The sequence below is a fragment of the Melospiza georgiana genome, chromosome 1, assembly GCF_028018845.1.
Source record: "Melospiza georgiana isolate bMelGeo1 chromosome 1, bMelGeo1.pri, whole genome shotgun sequence".
NCBI lineage: Eukaryota > Metazoa > Chordata > Aves > Passeriformes > Passerellidae > Melospiza > Melospiza georgiana.
This window is the reverse complement of record NC_080430.1, coordinates 59,460,687-59,484,719: the sequence shown is the minus strand read 5'-3', so window position 1 is coordinate 59,484,719 and position 24,033 is coordinate 59,460,687. Positions and strand designations below refer to the sequence as shown.

The following is a 24,033-nucleotide window of genomic DNA, read 5'->3' as shown; positions in this document are numbered from 1 at the left end:
AAAAACTGGGAAAAATGGGGAAAAAATGGGGGAAGATGAGGGATTAGGAAAAACAAGGGAAACAACAAGGAAAAACCTCGGAAAAAACTTGGAAAAAACAAACGGGAAAAGAATGAGGAAAAATGGGAAAAACTGGGAAAAAGTGAGAAAATTCAGGAAAAAAATCAGAAAAAAAAGTGGGGGAAATCAGGAATAAAAGAAGGAAAACGGAGAATAACCAGGAAGAAGAGGCAAAGTGCAGGAATTGGTGCAGTCCCAGCTGCCAGGGTGCCGGCGTGGCGGAAGGGCCACACTGGGAGCTGGCCAGGCAGGTGAGGAACGAGAGCAGGCAGCCTATGAGGAAGCGTCCTGCAGCTCCCACAGAGCACCAGCACTGCCAGCAGCTCACAGAAACCCACACGGAACCGGCGCCATGGAGGGGAGGTCATGGACAATGGATAGTCTGGGGAGTCCTGGAAATGTAAATGTAAATGTAAATGTAAATGTAAATGTAAATGTAAATGTAAATGTAAATGTAAATGTAAATGTAAATGTAAATGTAAATGTAAATGTAAATGTAAATGTAAATGTAAATCTATCCATAAATGCAGGCAGCCCATGAGGAAGCGTCCTGCAGCTCCTGGTGCTGCCCACGGAGCACCAGCACTGCCAGCAGCTCACAGAAACCCACACGGAACCGGCGCCACCGACGGCTGGGCGTGGAGACAGGGAACTCTGGGGAGTCCTGGAAATATAAAAATATATCTATATTTATACAGCAAAAATCCACCGAAAATCCACCCAGAACCAGCGCCAGGGATGGGAGTTCCTGCACAATGGGTACTGTGGAGAGTGCTGGAAAATACAGAAATATAAATAAATAAATACAAATACACCAAAATCCGTCCAAACCTAAATTGAATCAGTGCCAGGGATGGGAATTCCTGCACAATGGGTACTGTGGGGACTCCTAAAAACACCAAATAATAAATAAATGCAACAAAAAAATCCAAGGAAAAGACACCAAAAATCTAGGGGCAAACAAGACTCCATGGAGGTCTGGAAATAAATCTAATAAAGAAATAAATACATCAAAAATCCACAGAAAATACACCAAAAATCCAAGCAAAATACATTAAAAATCCAGGGGCAGAGGGGACTCCAGGGAGACTGGCAAATAAATCCAAATAAATAAATAAATACACCAAAAATTCAGGGAAAAGACACCAAAAATCCAGGAGCAAAGAGGACTCTGGAAAGGGTTGCAAATAAATCCAAACAAATAAATGCACCAAAAATCCAGGGACAGAAAAGACTCCGGAGAGACCTACAAATAAATTCAAACAAATAAATAAAAACTCAAAAAATTCAGGGAAAATACACTAAAAATCCAAGGAAAAGACACCAAAAGTCCAGGGACAAAGAGGACTTCAGGGAGGCCTGGAAATAAATCCAAATAAGAAATAAATATACCAAAAATCCAGGGAAAATACACCAAAAGTCCAGGGGGAGAGGGGACTCTGGGGAGGCCTGCAAATAAATCCAAATAAATAAATAAGTACATCAAAAATCCAGAAAAAAGACACCAAAAATCCAGGGAAAGGGGGCACATGGGAAGGCCTGCAAGTAAATCTAAATAAACAAATAAATACACCAAAAATTCAGGAAAAATGCATGAAAAATCCAGGGACAAATGGGACTCCAGAGAGGCCTGGAAATAAATACAAATAAATAAATAAATACATCAAAATTTGGTGAAAATACATTAAAAATCCAGGGAGAGAGGGGACTCCAGGGAGGCCTGGAAATGAATCCAAATACATCAATAAATACACCAAAAATCCAGAGAGTGAGGAGATTCCAAAGAGGCCTGGAAAAAAAAACAAATCAATAAATACACCAAAAAATCCATGGAAAATGCACCAAAAATCCAGGGACAAAAAGGACTCTGGAGACTGCTGGAAATAAACCCAAATAAATAAATAAACACACCAAAAATTCAGGAAAAATACACCAAAAATCCAGGGGCAAAGAGGACTCTGGAGAGGGCTGCAAATAAATCCAAACAAATAAATAAATATAAATAAATACACCAAAAATTCAGTGAAAAGACACCAAAAATCCAGGGACAAAGAGGCTTTGGAGAGGGCTGGAAACAAACCCAAGTAAACAAATAAACACACCAAAAATTCAGAGACAGAATTGACTCCGGGGAGACCTGGAAATAAATCTAAATAAAGAAATAAATACACAAAAAATCCAGGGAAAATAAACCAAAAATTCCAGGGCCAACAGCAAGAATTCCACAGAAAACTCCCAGAAAATCCCCCCAAATTCCCAGAAAATCCCCCAGTACCTGCAGGAAGGTCTCTGCGAGCCTCTGGATGATCTCGGAGTTCTGCAGCTCCAGGAACATCTCCGAGGTCACCACACCTGAAAATCCCAAAACTTCCTTTTTTCACAGCCCCAAATCCCACAATTCCCAAAATTCCCCATTTTCCCCATGCCAGCCCTGTATTTCCCCATTTCCCCCAATCTCAATCCCATTTTTTCCCATTTCCCCCCAATTCCAGACCCAGAATTCCCCATTTTCCCTCATCTCCATCCCATTTTGCCCCCATTTTCCCAATTTTTTCCCCCCATTTTCCCCAGTTTTTCCCCATTTCCCCCTCATTTTTTCCCCATTTCCCCATTTTTCCCCCCGTTTCTCGCCCCTGCAGCCGCAGGAGCAGACGGTGCAGTTGAGCAGCTCCAGGAACTCTCTCATTTATCCCGTTTTTTCCCTGGTTTTTCCCCATTTTTTGACTATTTTTTCAGTTCTTTTCCCATTTTTTCACTAAATTTTTTTTCCCCATTTGTGAAGGTCCGCCCGAAATAAACGGGCGACGAATGATTTTTGGGTGCAAAAATAACCAACAAGAGGCACAGGGGCTTTGCAGTAACAAATCAACAAGGTGCAATTTATTGATTATAACCACAGTTAAATATGCGTTTGGTTAAGGGATCCGGGGAAGAGAAGGGTAAGACAAGGAAAAAAAAAGGGAGGAAAGAAGGTCAGGGAATGGGGTATAGCTACCAAGACGTGATGTCTTCGGGGTCCCGCCGCCGAAACTCGCTGGTACACGTCTTGGGGAGATCTCAAAGGACAGTCGGGCCGAACCCCAATATATATACTGTTCTTGGTTGGGGGAAGGTAACTGAAATTCCATTGTTTTCATGGCCGAATGCTTCCCAGTCTCTGGGAGGAGGTTGCCAGGGGGGTGCCATGGGGGTGTCAATAGGGTGCCAGAGGGGTTCTTGGTTCCTTGATGAGGGGATTCGCATCTCTATTGGTCTGTCACGGTGGTTGAAGACAGGCAAGAGGGGTCTTCTCATGGAGCGGGGGGGAGCCACCCCAGAGCTCAGTCCAGCCAGCTCAGGAGTTTGGAAGAAAGTCCAGTTCAATTGTCCAGAAAAGGGCAGCATGCCCCCTTCGAGTACAGCATGGCGTGTTCTGCAAGCATCACTTGTGAACACACTAGATAAGCAGGAGACTTTCTTTCCCAACCGGCTCAGCATTTTTAACTCTTCGGTAGTCTTTTCTCATGACAATTGTGAGGCAAAAAATGAAGGATTTTCGGATGGACTTCTACACCATTTCCCCGTTTTTAGCCCCATTTCTCACCCTTGCAGCCGCAGGAGCGCACGATGAAGTTGAGCAGCTCCAGGAACGCGTCCTCCTTGTCCCGCTGGTACCGCTTCAGCCACTCATCCACCAGCGTCTGAGCAGGAGTTTGGGGGAAAAAATGGGAATTTTGGGGGAAAAGGGGGAATTTGGGAGGAAAAAAAGGCATTTGGGGGAAAAAAATGGGAATTCTGGGAGAAAAAATGGGGATTTTAGGGGTAAAAAAGAATTTGGGGGAAATCTTGGAAATTCTGGAACCCCCTCAGGGATTTTTTCGATTTTCCGGTACCTCCGTGGCCACTTTTCCCGAAAACACGGCCTGAACAGGGAATTCTGCTCCAGGGAATTCTGCTGGGCATTCTGCTCCAGGGAATTCGGCTCCGGGTCCCGCCCATCCCCGGGGTAGAGGCGGGAGCGCTTCGGGGACTGAGGGGAAAACAGGGAAAAATCAGGGAAAAATGAACAAAAATGAGGGAAAATGGGTGGAAATCCCTAAAAAAAGGGGGATTTTTAGGGAAAATTGGGACTTACGCAGCTCCTGGGGGCTGCTCGGAGCGGGCCCCGCTTGCTCCGGGCCCGCGGAGAGACCTCGAAGTCGCTGCCGGAGTCGGAATCGTCCGAGAATTCCCTGAGGGGATTTGGGGGGGAAAACCGGAAATTTTGGGGGAAAAACCGGGAATTTTGGGGGTGAGGTGGGGAAAGTGGGGCTGGAAGGGAGGGGAAAGGGGGAAATGGGGTGAAAAGGATATGGGATGGGAGAAATGGGGAAAAAACTGGGGAAATGAGGGGGGGAAATTGGGGAAAATGAAGGGGGAAAATGGGGAACATGGGGGAGGAAATGAGAGAAAAAACTGGGAAAATGATAGGGGAAAATAATGGAAAAAACGGGGGGAGAATGAGGGAATGAGGGAAAAATGGGGAAAATGGGGCAGAAATGGGATGGGATTGGGAGAAACGAGGAAAACGGAAAATAGGGGGGAAACTGAGGAAATTAGGGAAAAAATGGGAAAATTATGGAAAAATAGGGAAAATGAGGGGAAAATGGGGGGATGGGATTGGGGGAAAACAGGGAAAATGGGGGGGGGGAAACTGAAGAAAATGAGGGTGGAAATGGGGAGAAACTGAAAAAAATGGAAAAAAAATGAGGAAAATGAGGCTGGAATTAGGAAAAAAGGGGATAAAAACGAGCTGGGATGGCGGGGGGGAAACGTGGCAAAAATGGGTCAGAAATTAGGAAATGTTGGGAAATCTAGGGAAAATTATTGGGGAAAGGTGAATTTGAGGATTTTTGAGCCATTCCGAAGGAACTCACGGGCTCTGGGGGGAGCTGGCGGAGCCGCTGCTCCGCGGGGTCGAGCCCGGAGCGGGGCTGGAGGAGAATCCTGAGGAGCAGCCCGAGGGACGGAGCCGAGGGGAGCGCCGGGGATCCACGGGCCAGGTGGGAAAAACAGGTGGGAAATTGGATTCTTTAGGGTCTCTCAAGGCTGGGACCCACGCAGAGGAAAGAATGGAGGGGGGGAGCACCAAAGGTCCCTCAGGAGAAAGGAGGAGCCCAAAATTCCCTCAAAAGGTAAAAATGAGGGGTGGAAGGCTCAAAATTCCCTCAGGAAAAAGAGAGAGAACCCAAAATTCCCTCAGGTCACAATTTGGGGGGTGAATGAAGCCCGTCCCTAAAATTTGGGGGTCAAAGCCCCCAAAACCCCTGAAAATCTCCCCGAAAAATCCCCCAAAGCCCCTGGATCAAACCAAGGAGCTTCTCAGACCCCTCCAGACCCCAATTTAAGGAGTGGGGGTGAAGCTCCCCCTCAGAAAACCCCTGTAGAATGAGGAGAGTGGAAGCCCCCCCTCACAAATTCCCCAAAGAGAGAAAGTCGGGACTTTTTTTGGTCTCTCACACTCCCCCAAACCGCAATTTGAGGGGTAGGGATGAAGTCCCCCCCCTCAGAAAACCCCTCTGGAATGAAGGGAGTGAAGCTCCCCCTTCACAAAAACTCCTCGGCTCCCACTGAGGGGCAGGGTCGGAACCTCTCAGCTGCCCAAAACCCCTCTCAAGGAACCTGCGAACCCCTCATGGCCCTCCCTCGCCTTTACAGGGCTGAAAATCCCCCAAAACCTCAAATTTCCCCCCCAAAAAAAAACTCACGCACCTCACGCCCGCCTCGCTTCGCTTCAAAACAAAATGGCGCCTGGCACGCGCTGTGGGCGTGGCTACACGCGGTCACGTGCACTAAAGGGGCGGGCTCACATGCAGAAGAGGGCGTGGCTTCGTCTGTCACGCGGCTCGTGGCGCCAAAACAGCGGGGCCGCTCCGGGAGGGGGAATTCCCAAAACCCCCAAAATTTGGGGATTCTGACGGGAATTTGGGGTTTGGGTGGGATGTAGGGGCCTGGAGGGCTGTAGGTGTTCGGGAAATGGGGGCATCCTGTAGATTAGGGGTCACCTATGGACTGGGGGTTCCTGGAATGTTGCCAGGAGTCCTTGGTGGTTGGATTTTGACCCTGCGCGGGATGCCGCACCTCTGTGAGGACACCAGGTTCACACGGGGAAAAGTGGTGTAAGAATTAATTATTCACAGGATGAAAACACAGGTTTTGGGATCTTGGTACATGGGGGTTTTAGGAGACAGGATGGAGGAACTAGGGCGTGCCCTGTCCTTCTCCTCTTCTTGTCATCCATCTTTGGCGGTGATGCTGGCACTCTGGGATTGGTTCACACTAAATGTGCACTTGTCAATAAGGGTGAAAGGTACTGGAAGGTAAAGGTAAATATCTTATACGTGGTTTTTAGTATAAAAATAGACGACCGCCCAGAGGGAGGTCAGTGTGCCCACGGCTGTCTTGCTGGGAGACGACTTTGTAGATAAGAATTAATAAACAATATTGAAGACCGAACCCTGACCCCAAATCCCTGAGCACAGACCCCAAATCCAAACCCCAAATCCCAAACCCCAAATCCCTGAGTCTGAACCCCAAATCCCTGACCTCAAACCCAAACTGCCCATTCCCAATCCCAAATCCCGCATTTCTGACCCCATAAATCCCATTCCAACCCCCACAAATCCCATGTTTTACCCCACTCCCACCCTGGCGAACGTTTTGGTGATCAGGACTGGATGTTGTTGGTTCTGAAGTTCTTGCACACCTGATCCCACACCCCAAATCTCCATTTCTGACCCCAAAGCCTCATCCTTGACCCCATAAATCCCATTTTTAACCCCATAAATCCCATTTCTGACCCCATAAATCCCATAAATCCCCATTTTTTACCCAAATCCCGGCGGAATGGGAACACAGCCTCTCCATGTTGGACTTAATCAATCCTTCCTGGAAAATACAGGAATAAAACGGGGAATGGGAACACAGCGCCAACAGCGCGTGGAACGTCAGCTTCTCCATGTTGGATTTCACCAATCCCTCCTGGGAAATATGGGAAAAATGGCAACAATGGGGAGAAAACTGGGAATGGGAACACAGCCTCTCCATGCTGGACTTCACCTGGAATGGGAAAAATGGGAATAATGGGAATAAAAATAGAAATGACAGGAATAACAATGGGAATAAACAGGAATGATGGGAATAGTAACATCCTAAATTCCAAAATCCCAAACATCAAACCCAAAGTTCCAACATTTCATACAGCAAATTCCCAAACCCCAAATCTTCCCAAAATCTGGGATTTTCCCAAATCTCAAATTCCCAAAACCCCAAAAGCCAAATTGCCAAATCTCGTTAAATCCCTGCTGCTCCCACCTCAGGGTCCTCAGGGTAGATGTTGTGCATCCCTCCCCAAACCCCAAAAGTCCCAAATCCCTGAAATCCCACACCCCAGTTCTGAAACCCCAAATTCCCAACGCCCAAATTCCCAAATCCCAGAGCCCAAATTCCCCAAACCTCAAATTCCGCAAACCCCAAACCCCTAATCCCAAATCCCCCAAATCTTCAAACTCCAAAACCCAAACTCCAAAAATCCATCCCAAATCCCAAAAGCCCCAAAACCCCATAAATTCCCCCATAGTTTCGCACCTCGGGGTCCTCGGGGTGGACGTTGTCCATCCATCCCCAATAACAGAGACCTGGGAGCAGAAACAGGGAAACTGGGGAAAACGGGGGGAAATCTGGGCAAGGTCACGGGAAAAATTGGGGGAAGAGTCAGAAAAAATTGGGGAAAATTGGGGGAGAAGTCAGGGAAAATTGGGGGAAAAAGTCAGAAAAAATTGGGGAAAATTCTGGGGAAAGCGGGGGGAAAAACTGGGGGGAAAATCAGAAACAATTTGCGGAAAATCAGGGGCAAAAAATGGGGAAAAAATCAAGGAAAACTTGGGAAAAAATTGGGGGGAAAATTGGGGAAAATTTCAGGAGAAATTGGTGAGGAATATTCAGAAAAATACAGAAAACATTGGGAAAATTGGAGAAAAAATTGGAGAAAAAGTCAGAAAAAATTGGGAAGTATTGGGGAAAATTCCATGGCAAGTCAGGGGAAAAAAAATCAGGAAAATATTGGGGAAAACTGGGGGAAAATCAGGAAAAAATATGGAAAAATTAGGGGAAAATCCATGAAAAAATTGGAGAAAAAATATGGGAAAAAAAATCAGAAAAATCTGGGGGAAATTGGGAAAAATTCCAGGGGAAATTGGGGGAAAATATTGGGAAAAATTGGGGGGAAATCAGGGGGAAAATATGGAAAAATTGGGGAAAAATCCAGGAAAATTTGGGAAAAATTGGGGAAAAAAATCAGGGAAAACCGGGGAAAAATAATATGGAAAAATTGGAGGGGATTTGGGGAAAACTTAGGGAGAAAAATCAGGGAAAATATTGGGGGAAAAATTGGGGAAATCAGGGAAAATACAGAAAAAAATCAGAAAAATACCAGAAACATTGGTGGGAAAATTGTGAAAAATGAAGGGAAAATTCCAGGAAAAATTGGGTAAAAAAAATCAGAAAAATCTGTGGGAAATTGGCAAAAATTCCAGGGATAATCAGGGGAAAATTGGGAAAAATATCAGAAAAATCTGGGGAAAATTGGGAAAAATTCCAGGAATAAATGGGGAAAAAAAAACAGAGAAAAAAATCAGAAAAATCTGGGAAACATCAGGAAAAATTGCGGGGAGAAATTGGGAAAAAAATTTGGAAAATTAGGGGCAAAATCTGGGAAAAGTATCAGAAAAATCTGGGAAAAAATTTGGAAATAGATGAGAAAAATATTGGGAAAAATTGGGGGAAAAATACGGGGAAAATTGTGGAAAAATCTGGGAAAAATTCGGGGAAAATTGAGGAAAAACCTGAGAAAATAGGGAAAAATTCCAGGGAAAACTGGGAAAAATCCAGGATAAATTAGGGAAAAATCAGAAATATCTGGCAAAAGTATTCAGGAAAAATTGGGAGAAAAGTCTGAGAAAATCAAGAAAATCAAAAAGATTGGGGAAAAAATCCCAAATTCAGGGAAAACTCCTGGAAAAAAATTTGGGGGAACATCCTGGGAAAAAAAGGGGGAAATTTGGGAATTGGGGGTTCCGGTTGTGAGAAAATCTGGGAATTTTGGGAATTTGTGGAATTTTGGGAATCTGGGATGAGGCAGGGAAGGGAAAAATGGGATCCGAGTTCCCCCGGAAAATCCCAAAGCCCTCCCCATCCTGCTCCTTCCTGAAAACCCCAAAAATCCCACAAAAATCCCAAAATTCCCCAAAAATTCCCACAAAAATCCCAAAATTCCCACAAAATTCCTGAAGGAAAACTCACCCAGGGTCCTGGAATTTGGAATGGGAATGGCCCCAGGGTTTGGGGTTTTTGGGGTTTGGGGTTTTTGGGATCTGGAATTCAGGATTTGGGGGTTGGGATTTTGAGGGGTTTTGGAATTTGGGGTTTGGGGTTTTTGGATTGAGGGTTTGGAGTTTTAGGGGTTTTGGGGATTTATTTGGATTTGAGGTTTTCGGGGTTTGGGATTTGGAGTTTGGGGTTTCTGGGTTTTGGGATTTTTGGAGTTTGAGGTCTGGAATTTTTAGAGTTCAGCATTTGGGGAATCGGGGTTTGAGATTTGGGATTTTTGCAGTTTGGAGTTTCTGGGATTTGGGATTTTTGGGGTTTTAGGATTTGGGATTTTGGGGGTTTGGGGTTTCTGGGATTTGGGATTTTTGGGATTTGGGGGTTTTGGGATTTCTGGGATTTGGGGTGTGTTTGGGGTTTTGGGATTTGAGGGTTTGGGGTTTTTGAGAATTGGGGTTTGGGGATTTGAATTTGGGGCTTGGAGTTTGGGATTGGAATGTGATTGGGGTTTGGGGTTCAGGATTTGAAGTTCAGGGTTCAGGATTTAGGATTCAAGATTTGGGGTTTCTGATTCAGAATTTAGAATTCAGGATTTGGGGTTCAGTGTTTGGGATTTGGGACCATTTGGGATTTGGAATTCAGGATTCAGTGTTTGGGGGTTTCTGATTCAGGATTTGGGATCTGGGATTCTGGATTTAGGTTCAGGCTTTGGGGTTTGGGCCCCAGAATTTGGGGTTTGGGGTTCAGGATTTGGGATTCAAGATTTGGGATTTGGAGTTCTGGATCTGAGGTTCAGAGTTTGGGGTCTCGGCCCGTTTTGGGTTTGGGATCCGGGGTTTGGGGTTCAGGATTCAGGGTTTGGGGTCTGGACTCTTTTGGGGTTTGAGGTTCAGGATCTGAGATTCAAGGTTTGGGGTTTAGGCTTGTTTGGGATTCGGGGTTCAGGATGCAGGGTTTAAGATTTGGGATTTGGGGTTCAGGATTCGGAGTTCAGGGTTTGGGGTTCAGGATTCAGGGTTTAGGACTTGGGATCTGGGGTTCAGGATTTGGGGTTCAGGATTCAGGGTTTAGGATTTGGGGTTCAGGGTTTGGGGTTCAGGATTCGGGGTTCAGCGTTTGGGGTTCAGGGTTTGGGGCTTCTGATTCAGGGTTTAGGATTTGCGATTCAGGATTGAGTATTTGGGATTTGGGGTTCAGAGTTCAGGATTTGGGGTCTGGGCCTGTTTGGGGTTTGGGGTCTGAGCCTGTTCAGGGTTTGGGAATTGGGATTCAGGATTTAAGGTTCAGGGTTTGGGGTTCAGGATTTGGGATTTGAGGTTCAGGGTTTGGGCTCTGGGCCCATTTGAGGTTTGGGGTTCAGGATTTGAGGTCCGGGCCCGTTTGGGGTTCAGGATTTGGGATTTGGGGTTCAGGGTTCAGTCTTTGGGGTCTGGGCCCATTTGGGGTTTGGGATTTGGGGTTCAGGGTTTGGGCCCGTTTGGGGTTCAAGATTTGGGGTTTGGGGTCTGGTTCCCTCTCCCTCGGCGCCACCACAGCTCCTCAGGCCAGGAAGGACATTTGGGATTTCAGAGGTCGCTGGGGATCCCCAAAATCCTCTTAATCCCAAAATGGGGGAGGAGGGGGAGGGCGCCAGATGCTGCTGCAGCTGCTCCTCGTTAGGGACGGCCCCAAAATCCCCAGATACCAACCCAAAACCCCAGAATCGACCCCAAAATCCTGAAATTCAGCACCAAAACCCCGGATTCGGACCCAAAACCACAGATTCAGCCCCAAAATCCTGAAATTCACCTCCAAAACCACAGAATCGGGCCCAAAACATCGGAATATACCCCCAAATCCAAAAATTCAGCCCCAAAATACCAGATTTGGCCCCAAAATCCTAAAATTCAGCCCCAAAATCCTGGCATTCGATTCCAAAATCCCCAAATGTGCCCCCAAATCCCCAGAATTCTGCCCCACAGCCCCGAAATTCAATGCCAAAATCCCAGAACTCAGCCCCAAAATCCTAAAATTCAGCCCCAAAAATCCCTGATTTGACCCCAAAATCCCAGAATCTGCCCCAAAATCCCCAAATTTGGCCCTAAAATCCTAAAATTCAGCCCCCAAATCCCTGCATTCAGCCCCAAAACCTCCAGATTCAACCTCAAAACCCCAAAATTCAGCCCCAAATTCCTGGGATTCGACCCCCAAACCACAGAATCGGCCCCTAAATCCTAAAATTCAGCCCCAAAATCCCTGGGTTCTGCCCCAAAATCCTAAAATTCAGCCTCAAAATCCTAAAATTCAGCACCAAATTCCTGGGATTCGCCCGCCAAACCCCTGGGTTCATCCACAAAATCCTGGAATCTGACCCCAAAACCGGCACCAAAATCCTGAATTCAAACACAAAATCCTGGAATTCAGCATCAAAATCCTGGAATTTGGGACCAAAATCCCAGATTTCACCCCAAAATCCCCAGAATTGGCTCCAAAATCCTGGGATTCAGCTCCCAAATGCCCAAGTTCAGCCTCAAAATCCCTGGATTCAGACCCAAAAGCTCAGATTCAGCCCCAAAATCCTAAAATCAGCCGCAAAATCCCAGAATTTGGCCATAAAATCCTGGATCTGGCCCCAAAACCTCTGGATTTGGCCCCAAAATCCTGGGATTCAGTGCCAAAATCCCTGATTTGATCCCAAAATCCTAAAATTTGGTCCCAAAATTCCTACATGTGACCCCAAAATCCCCAAATTTGGCCCCCAAATCCTAAAATTTGGCCCCAAAATCCCCCAGAATTCAGCCCCAAAATCCCAGAATTTATGCTCCAGTATTTTCACCAAAATCCCCAAATTTGCCCATAAAATCCTGGATTTGGTCCCAAAATCCTGGGATTCAGGTCCAAAATCTCCAAACTGGACCCCAAAATCCCAAAATTCGACCCCAAAATCCTGAAATTCGACCCCAAACATCCCTGGATTTGGCCCCAAATTCTGGAGATTTGTCTCTAAAATCCTGGAATTCAGCTCCAAAACCACAGATTCAACCCCAAAATCCCCAAATTTGCCCCCAAAATCCCTGGATTCAGCCCCAAAATCCTGGAATTCGGCACAAAAATCCCAGAATTCCATCCCAAAATCCTGGAAATTGGCCCCAAAATCCTCAGATTCAACACCAAAATCCCAGAATCAGCCCCCAAGTCCCTGGATTTGGCCCCAAAATCCGGCCCCAAAATCCAGCCCCAAAATCCCCAAATTTGGCCCCAAAATCCTAAAATTTGGTCCCAAAATCCCTGGATTCAGCCCCCAAATCCTGGAATTCAACACAAAAATCCCAGAGTTCAGTCCCAAAATCCCTGAATTTGGACCCAAAATTGCCAAATTCCATCCCAAAATCCTGGAGTTGGGCCCCAAAATCCTCAAATTCAGCCCCAAATCCCAGATTTGGCCCCCAAAATCCTAAAATATGGCCCCAAACCCCCAGATTCGATTCCAAAACTGTGGATTCAGCTCTAAAACCCTAAAATTCAGCCCCAAAATCCACAGATTCGGCCCCAAAATCCCGGAATTCGGCCCCAAACCCCCAGATTTGGCCCCAAAATCCTGGAATTCAGCACAAAAATCCCAGAATTCAGCCCCAAAATCTCCAAATTCAAGCCCAAAATACTGGAATTTGGCCCCAGAAATCCCAGACTCAAACCCAAAATCCTGGGATTCGACCCCAAAATCCTAAAATTTGGCCCCAAGATCTCCAGATTTGGCCCCAAAATTCTCAGATTTGTCCCCAAAACCCCGGAATCCACCCCAAAATCCCAACAATTTGGGGTTCCCAGAGGCCAAACGGATCCAATCCCATAAATTTTGGGGTTTCTTGGATATTTTGGGGTTCCCAAACCAATCCCACACAATACACTTTGAGCTTTCCTGCAGATTTTGGGGTTTCCCGGTGATGTTTGGGGTCCCAAACTGCTCCCACCTCATAAATTTTGGGGGGTTTGGGGATTTTGGAGTTTCCCAGTGATGTTCGGGGTTTCCCGGTGATTTTGGGGTTTCCTGGTGATTTTGTGATCCCCAAACTGCTCCACCCCACATTCTTTAGGGTCCCTGCCGGGGATTTTGGGACTTCCTGCAGATTTTGGGGCTCCCAGACCAATCCCACCCCATAAATTGTGGGGTTTTCTGGTGATTTTGGGGTTTCCCGGTGATGTTTGGGGGTCCCTCCCAGGAATTCTGGGATTTCCTAGAGGTTTTGGGGTCACCAAAGCAGCGCAACCCCACAGATTTTGGGGTTTCCTGGCGATTTTGGTGTCCACAAACCGCTCCCACCCCACAGTTTTTGGGGTCCCTCCCGGCGATTTTGGGTTTTTTTGCAGATTTCGGGGTTCCTCCCGGTGTTTCTCGGGTCCCTGCGGGGGATGCTCTGGCGGGGCCGGGGCCGCGTTCCCGCAGTTCCCGCAGTTCCCGCAGTTCCCGCAGTTCCCGCAGTTCCCGCCGCCATCCCCGCCGTTATCCCGGCTCTTGTGGCGGGCGTGTCCCGGCTTTGTGGCGGAGTTTATCCCGGGCCGTGTCCCGGTTCCGGGGCCCTCCCGTACCGCACATGGCGCGGCTGCGGCGGGAGCGGAGCCGGCGGGAGCGGGAGCGGCGGGGAAAACCGGGAACGGGAACAACAACAAAAAAAAAGCCAAATCCCACCCCAAAAAATCCCAAATCCCACAGGAAAACCCCCAAATTCACCAAAAAAATCCCAAATCCCACCAGAAAAATCCCACAAAAAATCAATCCCAAATTCCTGAAAAAAATCCAAAAATCCCACTGTTGTGGTGTGCTGTGATGTCCCATTTTGGCCTTCCAGGTCATTCCCCCAGGTGTGCCAATACCTCTCTCCCTTCCCCCTTGCCCCCATGCTGAGTGAGTCCTGTCACTCAGACTTAACATTCCTGCAAGGCTGTTGTGTGGTTGGTCAAGTTCAAAGGATGCCCCTATGCCCAGAGGTCATTGGCCTGTCTGGGTGTCATCTTCCCCTGAGACCCTGCCCCTCTCACCTGGTTGGTGGCTCACCTGTACCTCCCCTCCCCCTGTCCCTGAGCTTAAAAAGGTGATCAGACCATGCGGCTTTGTTCTGTTGGAGCAGTTGCTCACGTTCAGACCTCTGTAACCATGGAATAAACCTCTGGACATTAAACCCTCCAGCAGAATCCATCTCCTTTTTCTCTTCACCATCACCTGAAGCTATCCCTCCTGAGGTAACGGGGTCCCTTACAAGCCTGGACTTGTTCAGTGCCCAGCTGCAACCACCAGCAAGCCAAGGTATCTCTGGGGTGATACACCGCAGTTGCTGCCTTTGGCCCAGCAGCGAGGGTCAGACTGGCCCAGGCACAATCTAACTGGTAATATTGGGAGCCTTTTTTTCCAATACTTATTGGAAAAGAAAATGACATCAAGACTTCTGTAAGCAAGAGATGTTGTAAAATGTATGTTTGTTTATGTGATGATTAACCCAAGCATTGTACTAAAACATTACTAGTCTTCCTAAAATAGTTATATAAGCAATGTAGTCCACAATAAATTTGGGTTCTTTTGACCATCTCACAGTCTCCCCGTCTCTCTCATCATTGCCAATAGTATCCATGATATATGTTTACTGCCATAAGTTAATGGATTCTTATCTCACTTCTTGACATATTTAAAGAGTTGAGGTCACACCACAGATGAGGCTGAACAAGGCTTTGTATGTTTTTAATTTTATAAACAGTTCAGGCGCAGAACCTGATCCACCAATCTTTAGGCACTTTTCAAATAACACACAGGCAAAACTGAAAGAAAATCCTCCTGTCTTAATTAGAAACCCTGAATCTAGACAAATTGAAGGTCCTTTTCAATTAATAACCTGGGACAAAGGGTAGGCTTCTGTCTCTACAAGTGCTGGAATTAAGTGGGTCCCTGCCAAAAACATCAAACCATATCGCACCCCAGAACATGTTGACGAGTCCAGAACCGATTGACAGATTTGCAGGTGAGAATAGGGGCAAAATTGTCCTGTAGCTCTGTCTAATGAGATCATTAGGAAATATAACAAACTATCACCAGAAAAAAGGCCTCAATGCCATTTTGCCCTGACTAGTCCTGCATGTGACTATCCCACCTATCCACCACTTTAAATCATAGTGTTTGATAACTCATAGCCTGTAATTCTTAATACTGTGAACTTACAAGCAAATCTCAAAAAAATGAAGCCAGCATGTCCTCCTCCATCACAGCACGGATGCTCCCTGTGACACACAAGTCCATATAAGAGTCTCAGAAGCCTATCTTCTTCTGAAGTTCAATCTTCAAAAACTTCCTGTCTAAGTTAATGTTTTGTACTTTCCAGCTTGAAAGTTTGTTCTCGACCACTTCCACAAGCTTCTCAAATGCCTTCTGGTATGCCCACAGAAACCTCTGTCAGTCTTGCCTTGCATCTAAGGGAACTCACAGAGCTTTTGGTAGGTTCCAGATGCCTCTGAAAGCCTTTCTCTAAACTAAATTTTTATAATTCTTTTTACTACAAGCTATCTGCAGTCATCTGTTGTCGCATTGCAGCTGATCTGAAGCTGCCCCCTAAACTCAACCAACCTAGAAGAAAACAAGTCCCTGGATAAGGCACAGATAGGTTGGATTCAAACCCAAGCAAAGATCTCAGCCAACCCTATTCTAGCTTAGATGCTGATACACCACGGGGCAGAGAGAGGCCATCCAATCAACTATCTGAGCCTGGGAAATCCAAAGTCCCTATAAAAGGGGCAGACATATTAAACCCATTGCTGTTTGCTGATGACCACTGGTGTTGTGTCATGTTTCTGTCTCTGACCCACAACCCCACATATCAGTTCTATAAATGCCTGCTGATGGCCCTGCACCACAGCCCAAGGAGTGTCTTTTAATATGTCCCATGAAAAGCTTAGAGCCATCTGGAGTGCAGTAGGGGCATCTGCTGCTGTTTTTCTTCTCCTCACTGGCCTGAGAATGTTTTTTAATTCAACTGATATACTGTGCAAATCTAGAACCTTCACATGCCTCCTGATCTGTCCACAGGACCTCCATGTGCCTTTCATTGTACCTAAGAAACCAAGGAGTGTTTTTGGTGTGTCCCCAAGGTACCTCTGAGTGCCTATGCATAAACCTATTCCTAACCAAAGGCATACAGCTCACACCGAGCGGTATACAGGGACATTCTGGTGTGCAGCATGCCTTTCCAATTCCCTTTTGAAGTATCCCAGCAGTGCTTTTGACTCATCAGGTGTTCACTGGGCTGCCTGATTACCTTTTATTCCCTCTGTTCCTGTGCATCAAACTACAGGGACAGGCTTTGTCTTACATCACCTGAGTGTTATGATAAAAACACTGGCCTTGAGCCCAGGCAGGGACTTAGGCACTGCATCATTCTTGTTCTAGTCTGAGCAACAGACATCTTGATTGTATTATAAAGGAATTTAAAAAAAGAAAAAATTAAATAGATAAAATAGTGGCTTATATGTTTAAACAGACCTATTCTTTTTAGAGCAGAACAATCTTCTGATACACTTCAGGTCTTAAACAACATTTACAAAACTAAAGACGGCCTAAAAAGGAACAGAATTGTAACAGAAGCAAAAGGTTTCTATTGAGCATCTAAACTAAACTACTCAACAATTTCAAATGAAAAACATTTAGGAGTTCATTCAGTTCAGAAAAACAGATTTTATTTCAAACAGCAGCACATACATACAACATTTTCAAAATATAAATATTTGAAAACAAGAGACTGCATTTCATTAACCACCTTGTGGTTTATCAACTGTTGAATTATATTTGGAACCAGGTGGAGTTTGTGAACCATAGCCTTCCTGCAAGTTGGATGCTCTCATGTTTCATTATTGCTATAATCATGCAAAATAATGGTAACTGCCAGTACCTCATAGAAAAGAACTCACACAGCTTATCTGTTTACTATCATCTGGAGGTTTCAGCTACCTAAGTATTTTAAATAGAGAAATGTTATTTTTAACAGGTATGGCAAATAACGAACTTCTGGGAAACACTTAATGCACTTCATAAACAAATTTGACTGGCTGTATACATCTCTGAAGCAAGGTTCCTGAACCACAACTAATTCCAAAAGAAGCAACATAGCAGCATTTTGGTAAGAAAAAAAGACAACCTTTTATAAAACCCTTCCCTTTTATTTAGATGCAGAGCAAAGATTAAAATAATCAAAAGTCGCTGACATTTCTATATCTTTAAAAACACGATTGCATTACCAATTTTTTTTGGTTTTACCACAGCTTAAGAAGTGTCAGAATATGCTACATATAAATATCCTAAGCCATTCACCATTTATTAATTCACCATTTATTAATTTTTCTACATAAATCTGCTTAAAATGGTATTTAAATAGAACATCTTCCTAGGGAAAAAAAGCCGCATCATCAGAAGATTCAGCTTGAAGCTAATTTTCAATGCACTAGAAGGCACCGAAGCTGCTCAAATTATGGCAAAAAACTTTGTTTTTTTATGGTGGGGGATCTGTTGTGTTTGAAAAACACATGCAAACAGATTAAGAATAAATGGTGATCACTTCACGTCCACTGCCTCGGACCAGGAGAACTCTATCTAGACCTTCTGTCAGAACTTCCAGAAATTCCATGTCTGAAATATCATTTGGTCAAGGAATTTACTCAGAAGAAAAATAAAATATCTAGTAACTTCTCAAAAAGTCTGACATATAATGAAAAAATAAAGTTCAACAATTTCATCAGAGTATTTCTGTGTCCCCCTTTACTGTCCTGTTATCTGGTTATTCAAGTGGAAGTTAAGCCTAACCTGGGGGACATTCCTAGTTTTGCCCTACTCATCTACAAAAGAAGATAAGAATAGGAAATTTTTCAATTACTTCAAAGTTAAGGAAATCCTTTATATCAATAAACCACCCCCCCAATCAAGATTTTTTTATCTTTTACTTTTTAACTCTCTTTATGTCATTTTCTTTTAGGCAGACTTATGCTTACCCTACTTAGTAATGGTTATCCCAACAGGTAATGGCAGAATCACAAAAAATGTAATTCTCAATTTCAAGAAATATGGAATCAATACGGTAGAGGATACAGTTTTCATCCCCTTTTCTGTTTTTAGGAGGTCCAGGCATATTCAGGAGGACCAGCTGAGCATGTTGTGATTTATTAAGCACTACTCCATTAAGCTTCACAGCAGTGTGCATTCTTCTCACATTTGACTGATTCCTAGCATGCAAAGAAACATTTTTAAGTATTGTTATAACACTTACATAATTGAATCATACAATATTTATTTGAAATTATAAGTATGTAAAACAAGGTATTTTCATGGATACTAGTATATGTACATATTCAAAATAAATTAAATGTAATACTTTTGACAAGAACGTTTAACTCTGAAATTCAAGCAGTTCCAAGTAAATTGCCAAAATGCACAAATCTTCCAGTTGTCCATTATCTTTTACCAAGATGAATTAAAAATGGTTTCAATAGATGTTACAGGTCAGACGAGAACCACTAAGAATCTTGTTTATTGACTTACATAAAAAAGTAACTGGATTTATACAAGAATTTCCAAACAATGAAATTACAGGACTGCAATGGAAAGATCAAAATATGTATGTTGTACACTAAAAGATTTTACTCATGCTCCTTTGGAAACATTACTAAATTCTACCAGTTGGTGAAGAAAATTCAGAAACACCATAGAATTTTGAAAAAAATGCTAACTTCCTATGTTGTAACAGTATGGCAGTAAGCAGTGAAATGAAATTGAGCTTATCCCTTTACACTATCAACATTACCTAATATTTTCCTTGTTTCACCTACAAAGATAATTGTTGTAGATCTGTGCACAAGAAGAAAAAACTGCTAGGGTTTTTAAAATGTCCTTATTTTAGTATCTCTTTTTATGGTTCAGTGGTTTTTCAGAACAAAAGAACAGTTTCCTTACAGTTCCTGAGAAACAGGAACTGTGTGTAGAGTCAACCAAGGTTGGAAATAAGTCATATGCTACAGTGTGACAAAAATATTCAAACTCTACCTTAGTCCATTTATCTACAAAATATGCTGCCTAAAAGTAGGGTTTGTATGTTTGGTTTTTTCCCCCAAATAAATAGTTAAAAGTAATTTGCCCTGAAATTTAGTGGCCAGTGGAAACCAGCCCTATCAATGACTCTTCATGCCCTGCTACCTCCCATCTTCCCCGCTATAAGAGAATGATATTTCTAAAACTGAGTTTATCTGTCCCTCCTGGAAGATTTTCTATCATGGTGGCCAGCTATCCTAAGAACCAAGTGTACAAAAACTATATATGGAACAAAGGAAAGCTTGAAGTTCCATTTTTTGGAAGCAGAATTACATTTTGAGAAGACTAAAAAGAACTATGAAGAGAGGCAAGATTGTCTAACTGAGAAGCATAAATATTGAAACGGAAACATTGTTAAACTAAAAATAAAATGCAGGGTGTAACTTTGTGACAGAGTGGGCAAAAATTCAGCATTGAAATAAAGGCTCATGATGTGTAAAATGTGAACTGAGGCTAACATCACTTATCCTTCAAGCACGGGTGGAACTGAAATCATACACAGTAGACAAAATAAACTTCCAAAATTTTTATAAGAAGCTCAATTTGTTAAGCAGATAAAATTAAGAAAATGCTTAACTCTTAAAAAAAGCAGAGCAGTCAAGTGAGTTCCACTCAAGAGATGTTGCATTCCATTTTTGTGTGCTGTCATACCCAAAGTATGTCCAAACTTATGTTATTTCTACACATGCATGGGTTGGTAGAACGCAGGCAAGAACTGACTTTTGATGAAACATGAAAGTTCCCTTTATGAGCAAATATTCCCTACTGTCCAAGTAGTTATAGAACAATGGGAGCCTATTTTTCCAGAAAAAATAATTCATTTTTAATGTAGTTAATTAAAACACTAAATATGCTGGTGCAGAGAAGTACTGTCAAGCTTTATATTCTTACAGAAACTATAACACAGGTTTTCTGACTTACCTTGAATAGAAAGTTGATCATATTTAAGAGAATATTAAAAAGTCACAATGATATTTTTTCAGTGATGTGCTAAATCAGAGTGTATTAAACAAGAAACAAAAAAATACATGCATTGCAAATTACAGTTTAGAAGCATGCACACAATGTACAAGATCACAATAACCAGAGAACCCAGCCTATGTTGTTTAGGTGAAATGAAATTTAGACTTACAGATTTTCCCATTCTCTATGTGAAAGGGAAGCAAATGCATAGAAAAAAAAAATTATGCCATCAGGTAAAGTCAACATCATCATCATCATCATTATTATTATTATTATGCCATTTTAAAGTCAACAATATTAATATGCTGTACAGGCACACCAAGTTTGAACTTTAATTTCTACCCAACTATATACAGTAGTCTTAAAATAATAATATCTGAAATCAGTGTTTTGCACCATTCTAAAGTAGTAATAGAAAACGTTTCAAAGATATGAATTTTAAAAACCCCTAATAATTAGAGCATAATGCTGCCTAGGACAATGCTTTAGAGCATGAGCACAATAATTTTTGGAATGTGCAGAAGGCAAGCTATTTCTAAAGAGCTCAAAGCAAATCCAAGACTCAGGACTTTAAGGTACTAACTTTAAATATGCTGTCTAACTGCATTGCCTACAAGTCCTAGATTTAAGATGTGTTTCATTTAGATATTAAGATTTCCCTTGACATCCACAGTTTTGGTTTGGTCATGTGTAGAAAATAATTTAAGCTATGTTTCTAAGTGCAGCTTTCTTGCAGAGCTGAGAAAAGATGCATGTGCATGCTTAAAATCACAACATGAGGAAACAAACAAGTTGGTTTCCCTCTGTCATTGTTTTTGTGTATACTACGTTGGTTTGACACAGGGAGTAGCTCTTATCTATTTAAGAAAAAGACATAAAGGAATATTTAAACAGCAAATACTTAATATCGCAATACATTTATATTTACACAAGTTTTCTATTTCTTTAATTTACAGGATGAGCGTTGAATGTCCATTCAAACAAACAAAAAAACAAACAAACAAAAACATCCCACTCCCATCTCTTCCCAAGAAAACACCCCCCATACCCAAAATCATGCACCTAAAATCAAAAACATAAGCTAAATGTCTTGAAAGTCTATCTGCTTCTTTGGAACTCCCTCTAATACCAAACACAATAAAAATACAGGGACATATACACTAATTTTTCACCCACATGAAGAAATAAAAAGTAGCTATCATTATAATAAGCTTTTTAACACATATGCTTTCTGGTACAATCCAGAAGTTGAGTTAACAGCTTAAAGTCTGTCATATTTAAACTTCACTCACAACATTCTTCTGAATGACTCTTAACAGTCATTCCACCCAAGTCTATGTTATTTTTATAAGGCTGCCATTTAAGTTAATGAAATTTTAAATAAAACAGAATCTCTTAAAAAGCAAAACCCAGATAAAACATCAAACTAGAACGCCCCCCCCCCCCCCCCCCAATGAAATACACACAATGAAATAAAAAGCTCCAAATACCATATGCATACTTACGGCTTCATGTTGAAAATATCTTTAAAGCCAGACACATTGGAATCCTTGTTTTTATGCTTTTCCGCTACAAACTTTTCTTTAGTCCAGGTCATTTGCACTTTCTCTGGTACAGCAGCAGCCACACTTGCTTCAACTGCTGGAGCAGAGCGTGAGGCAGTGTTTTTATCATGGATCAGCTGAGCCTGGCCACAAAACAAATAATCACCCCACAATTCAGCCAAAATCAGCATTTGTAAATTACATGTTATTACAGTTTTGAAAAGGAGTTTCACAGCGGTAGAACCAAAGAAGCTGAAGAAAAATGCACCTTTACTTTGTGAACAAATATGAGACTACTGTAACTTCAGCATGAAATGAAATTGCTTGTAAAAATGTTCATATTTTGTTTATATTTGCAAGACTATATCTTATGTGGAATGTTACTTTTGTAAGTTCTGTGTGATGACACTCAGTATAAACTGTTCCATAACCTTACCAGGTACTGAGGTCAGGCTAACCAGCCTATAATTAGCAGGCTCCTCCTTCCCACCCTTTTAATGAATGGGCGTCACATTGGCCAGCTTCCAGTAATCTGGAACCTTGCCAGTGAGCCAGGACTGCTGGTAAATGATGGAGTGGCTTTGCAAGCTCATCTGCCAGCTCCCTCATCACCCTGGGATGGATCCCATCTGGTCCCATGGATTTATGAATATCCAAGTGGCTCAGCAGTTCTCTGGTTGCCTCCTCCTGGATAACATTTTTAAATCTTTAGTGGTTAGTTATGAAGTCCCTTTACAGACATTTGTGAAAACAGGAAGCCAATTTAGTCCTTCCATCTCTATGGGAAGCTCAAATATTCACTTGTTTTTGAGGACCACTTTCATATATGTATATATTCAGGTGAAATTTTTCACTCAATTACAATCAAAAGCATGAAAAAACTAAAAGCATATGAGAAAGCTACTATTCAACTGTAAAACCTAAAAACCTAAAAATCTAATCATTCACAAACAGTGAAACAGTAATCAGTCAAGGGGTCTGCTGGAAATGTATTTAGGATAATTGAACACTGTAGATGAGTTGAGGGGCGACCTAGGAATATATCTGGCATAGTAGAAGATTGCATATGTTAGTTAAGATTTTAAAATTAGTTAAGAAGCTAAGTTAGTAATATAGGTGGCAAGAATCAAGTACCTTAGTTAAAAAGTAACAAATACATTAGGAAAGAGAAGCTAGTAGTGACAGGGATAGATGTAGCATTTGTGAAGGAGCAGAGACCATAGAAATACCTTGCCTTAAGAATAATCAAATAGTTAGGAGAGGCTTGGACCATCACCAGCAGATCAAAACAGAGAGCAGGAATCTGCAACTCCTTGCACATGTATTTGGAAATGATTCCACATGTGTCCAGCATGCTGCAATAAATACCCTTCTTTTCAACTTTAATTAGTTAAAGAGTCATCTGTCCATGCATCACTCACCTGCATGCACCCAAATTTCTGCCAATCTTACTTAACAGCACAACTCAAGACAATTTGTTGGTGCAAAGTGTTATTACCTTCTCACAGGTCCAATTAACACTGCTTTGCCCAAGAGTCCTTAATGAGAATTAACCAGAGAAAGAAGCCAACGACCACCAAAAATGGAAGCAAAAAAGGGAATGAGGCTCTACATTTTCCTTCCCCTTTGTAGCACTATTAAGTCAAATAAATTGATATTTACCAGTTATACCTAAGTTGCCTATGTTATGCTTTGCAGGTACTTATTATATTTATACCCGAATAGAAAAAAATTGACCAAGTTTTCAAAAAAGTGAACAAAACTATGATGAGTGCTCGATCCCCAGTTCTACAAGAAAACCCAGAGGCAAGATCAAATCAATTCTGTTTTTAAAAGTTGACAGGAGAAGGGAGGATGAGGGTGACTGCTCAGGGGTAAAGGCACGCTTATGACTAAAACAGCAAATAAACACTGTACAAAACCAAAGTCTCCCCTTCAAGAAGGTCTGAGCCTCATTTGAAGGCATACATGCACAAAAGTGAGGTTAAAGTACTAATCTTGGTGGTAACAGGAAACCAAACTACACTCACTATT

The 24,033-nt window shown here is 42.9% G+C and overlaps 2 protein-coding genes across 3 annotated transcripts in view; both read right to left on the bottom strand.

Annotated features, from left to right (window-relative positions):
* Positions 1-548: 548 nt before the first annotated feature.
* Positions 549-7,695, bottom strand: LOC131082171 (cohesin subunit SA-3-like). Its single transcript, XM_058021882.1, has 9 exons — positions 7,666-7,695; positions 6,978-7,137; positions 5,791-5,851; positions 4,956-5,025; positions 4,175-4,271; positions 3,933-4,069; positions 3,644-3,740; positions 2,336-2,412; positions 549-724 (listed from the first exon to the last, which is right to left on the bottom strand). The coding sequence occupies exons 1-9, from the start codon at positions 7,693-7,695 to the stop codon at positions 575-577; spliced, it is 879 nt and encodes a 292-aa protein (XP_057877865.1). The 3' UTR covers positions 549-574.
* Positions 7,696-17,072: 9,377 nt separating this feature from the next.
* SLC12A7 (solute carrier family 12 member 7) overlaps positions 17,073-24,033 on the bottom strand; it is a 75,837-nt gene continuing 68,876 nt past the window's right edge. The window contains exons 22-25 of one of the 2 annotated variants that reach the window (XM_058042306.1): positions 21,961-22,142; positions 20,625-20,639; positions 18,497-18,630; positions 17,073-18,040 (exon numbers count right to left, since the gene is read on the bottom strand). In XM_058042306.1, the coding sequence (XP_057898289.1) occupies positions 17,949-18,040; positions 18,497-18,630; positions 20,625-20,639; positions 21,961-22,142 (423 nt within the window). In that variant the 3' untranslated portion in view covers positions 17,073-17,948. The remainder of the gene's footprint in view (positions 18,041-18,496; positions 18,631-20,624; positions 20,640-21,960; positions 22,143-24,033) is intronic. The other variant, XM_058042314.1, reaches the window with a different exon arrangement.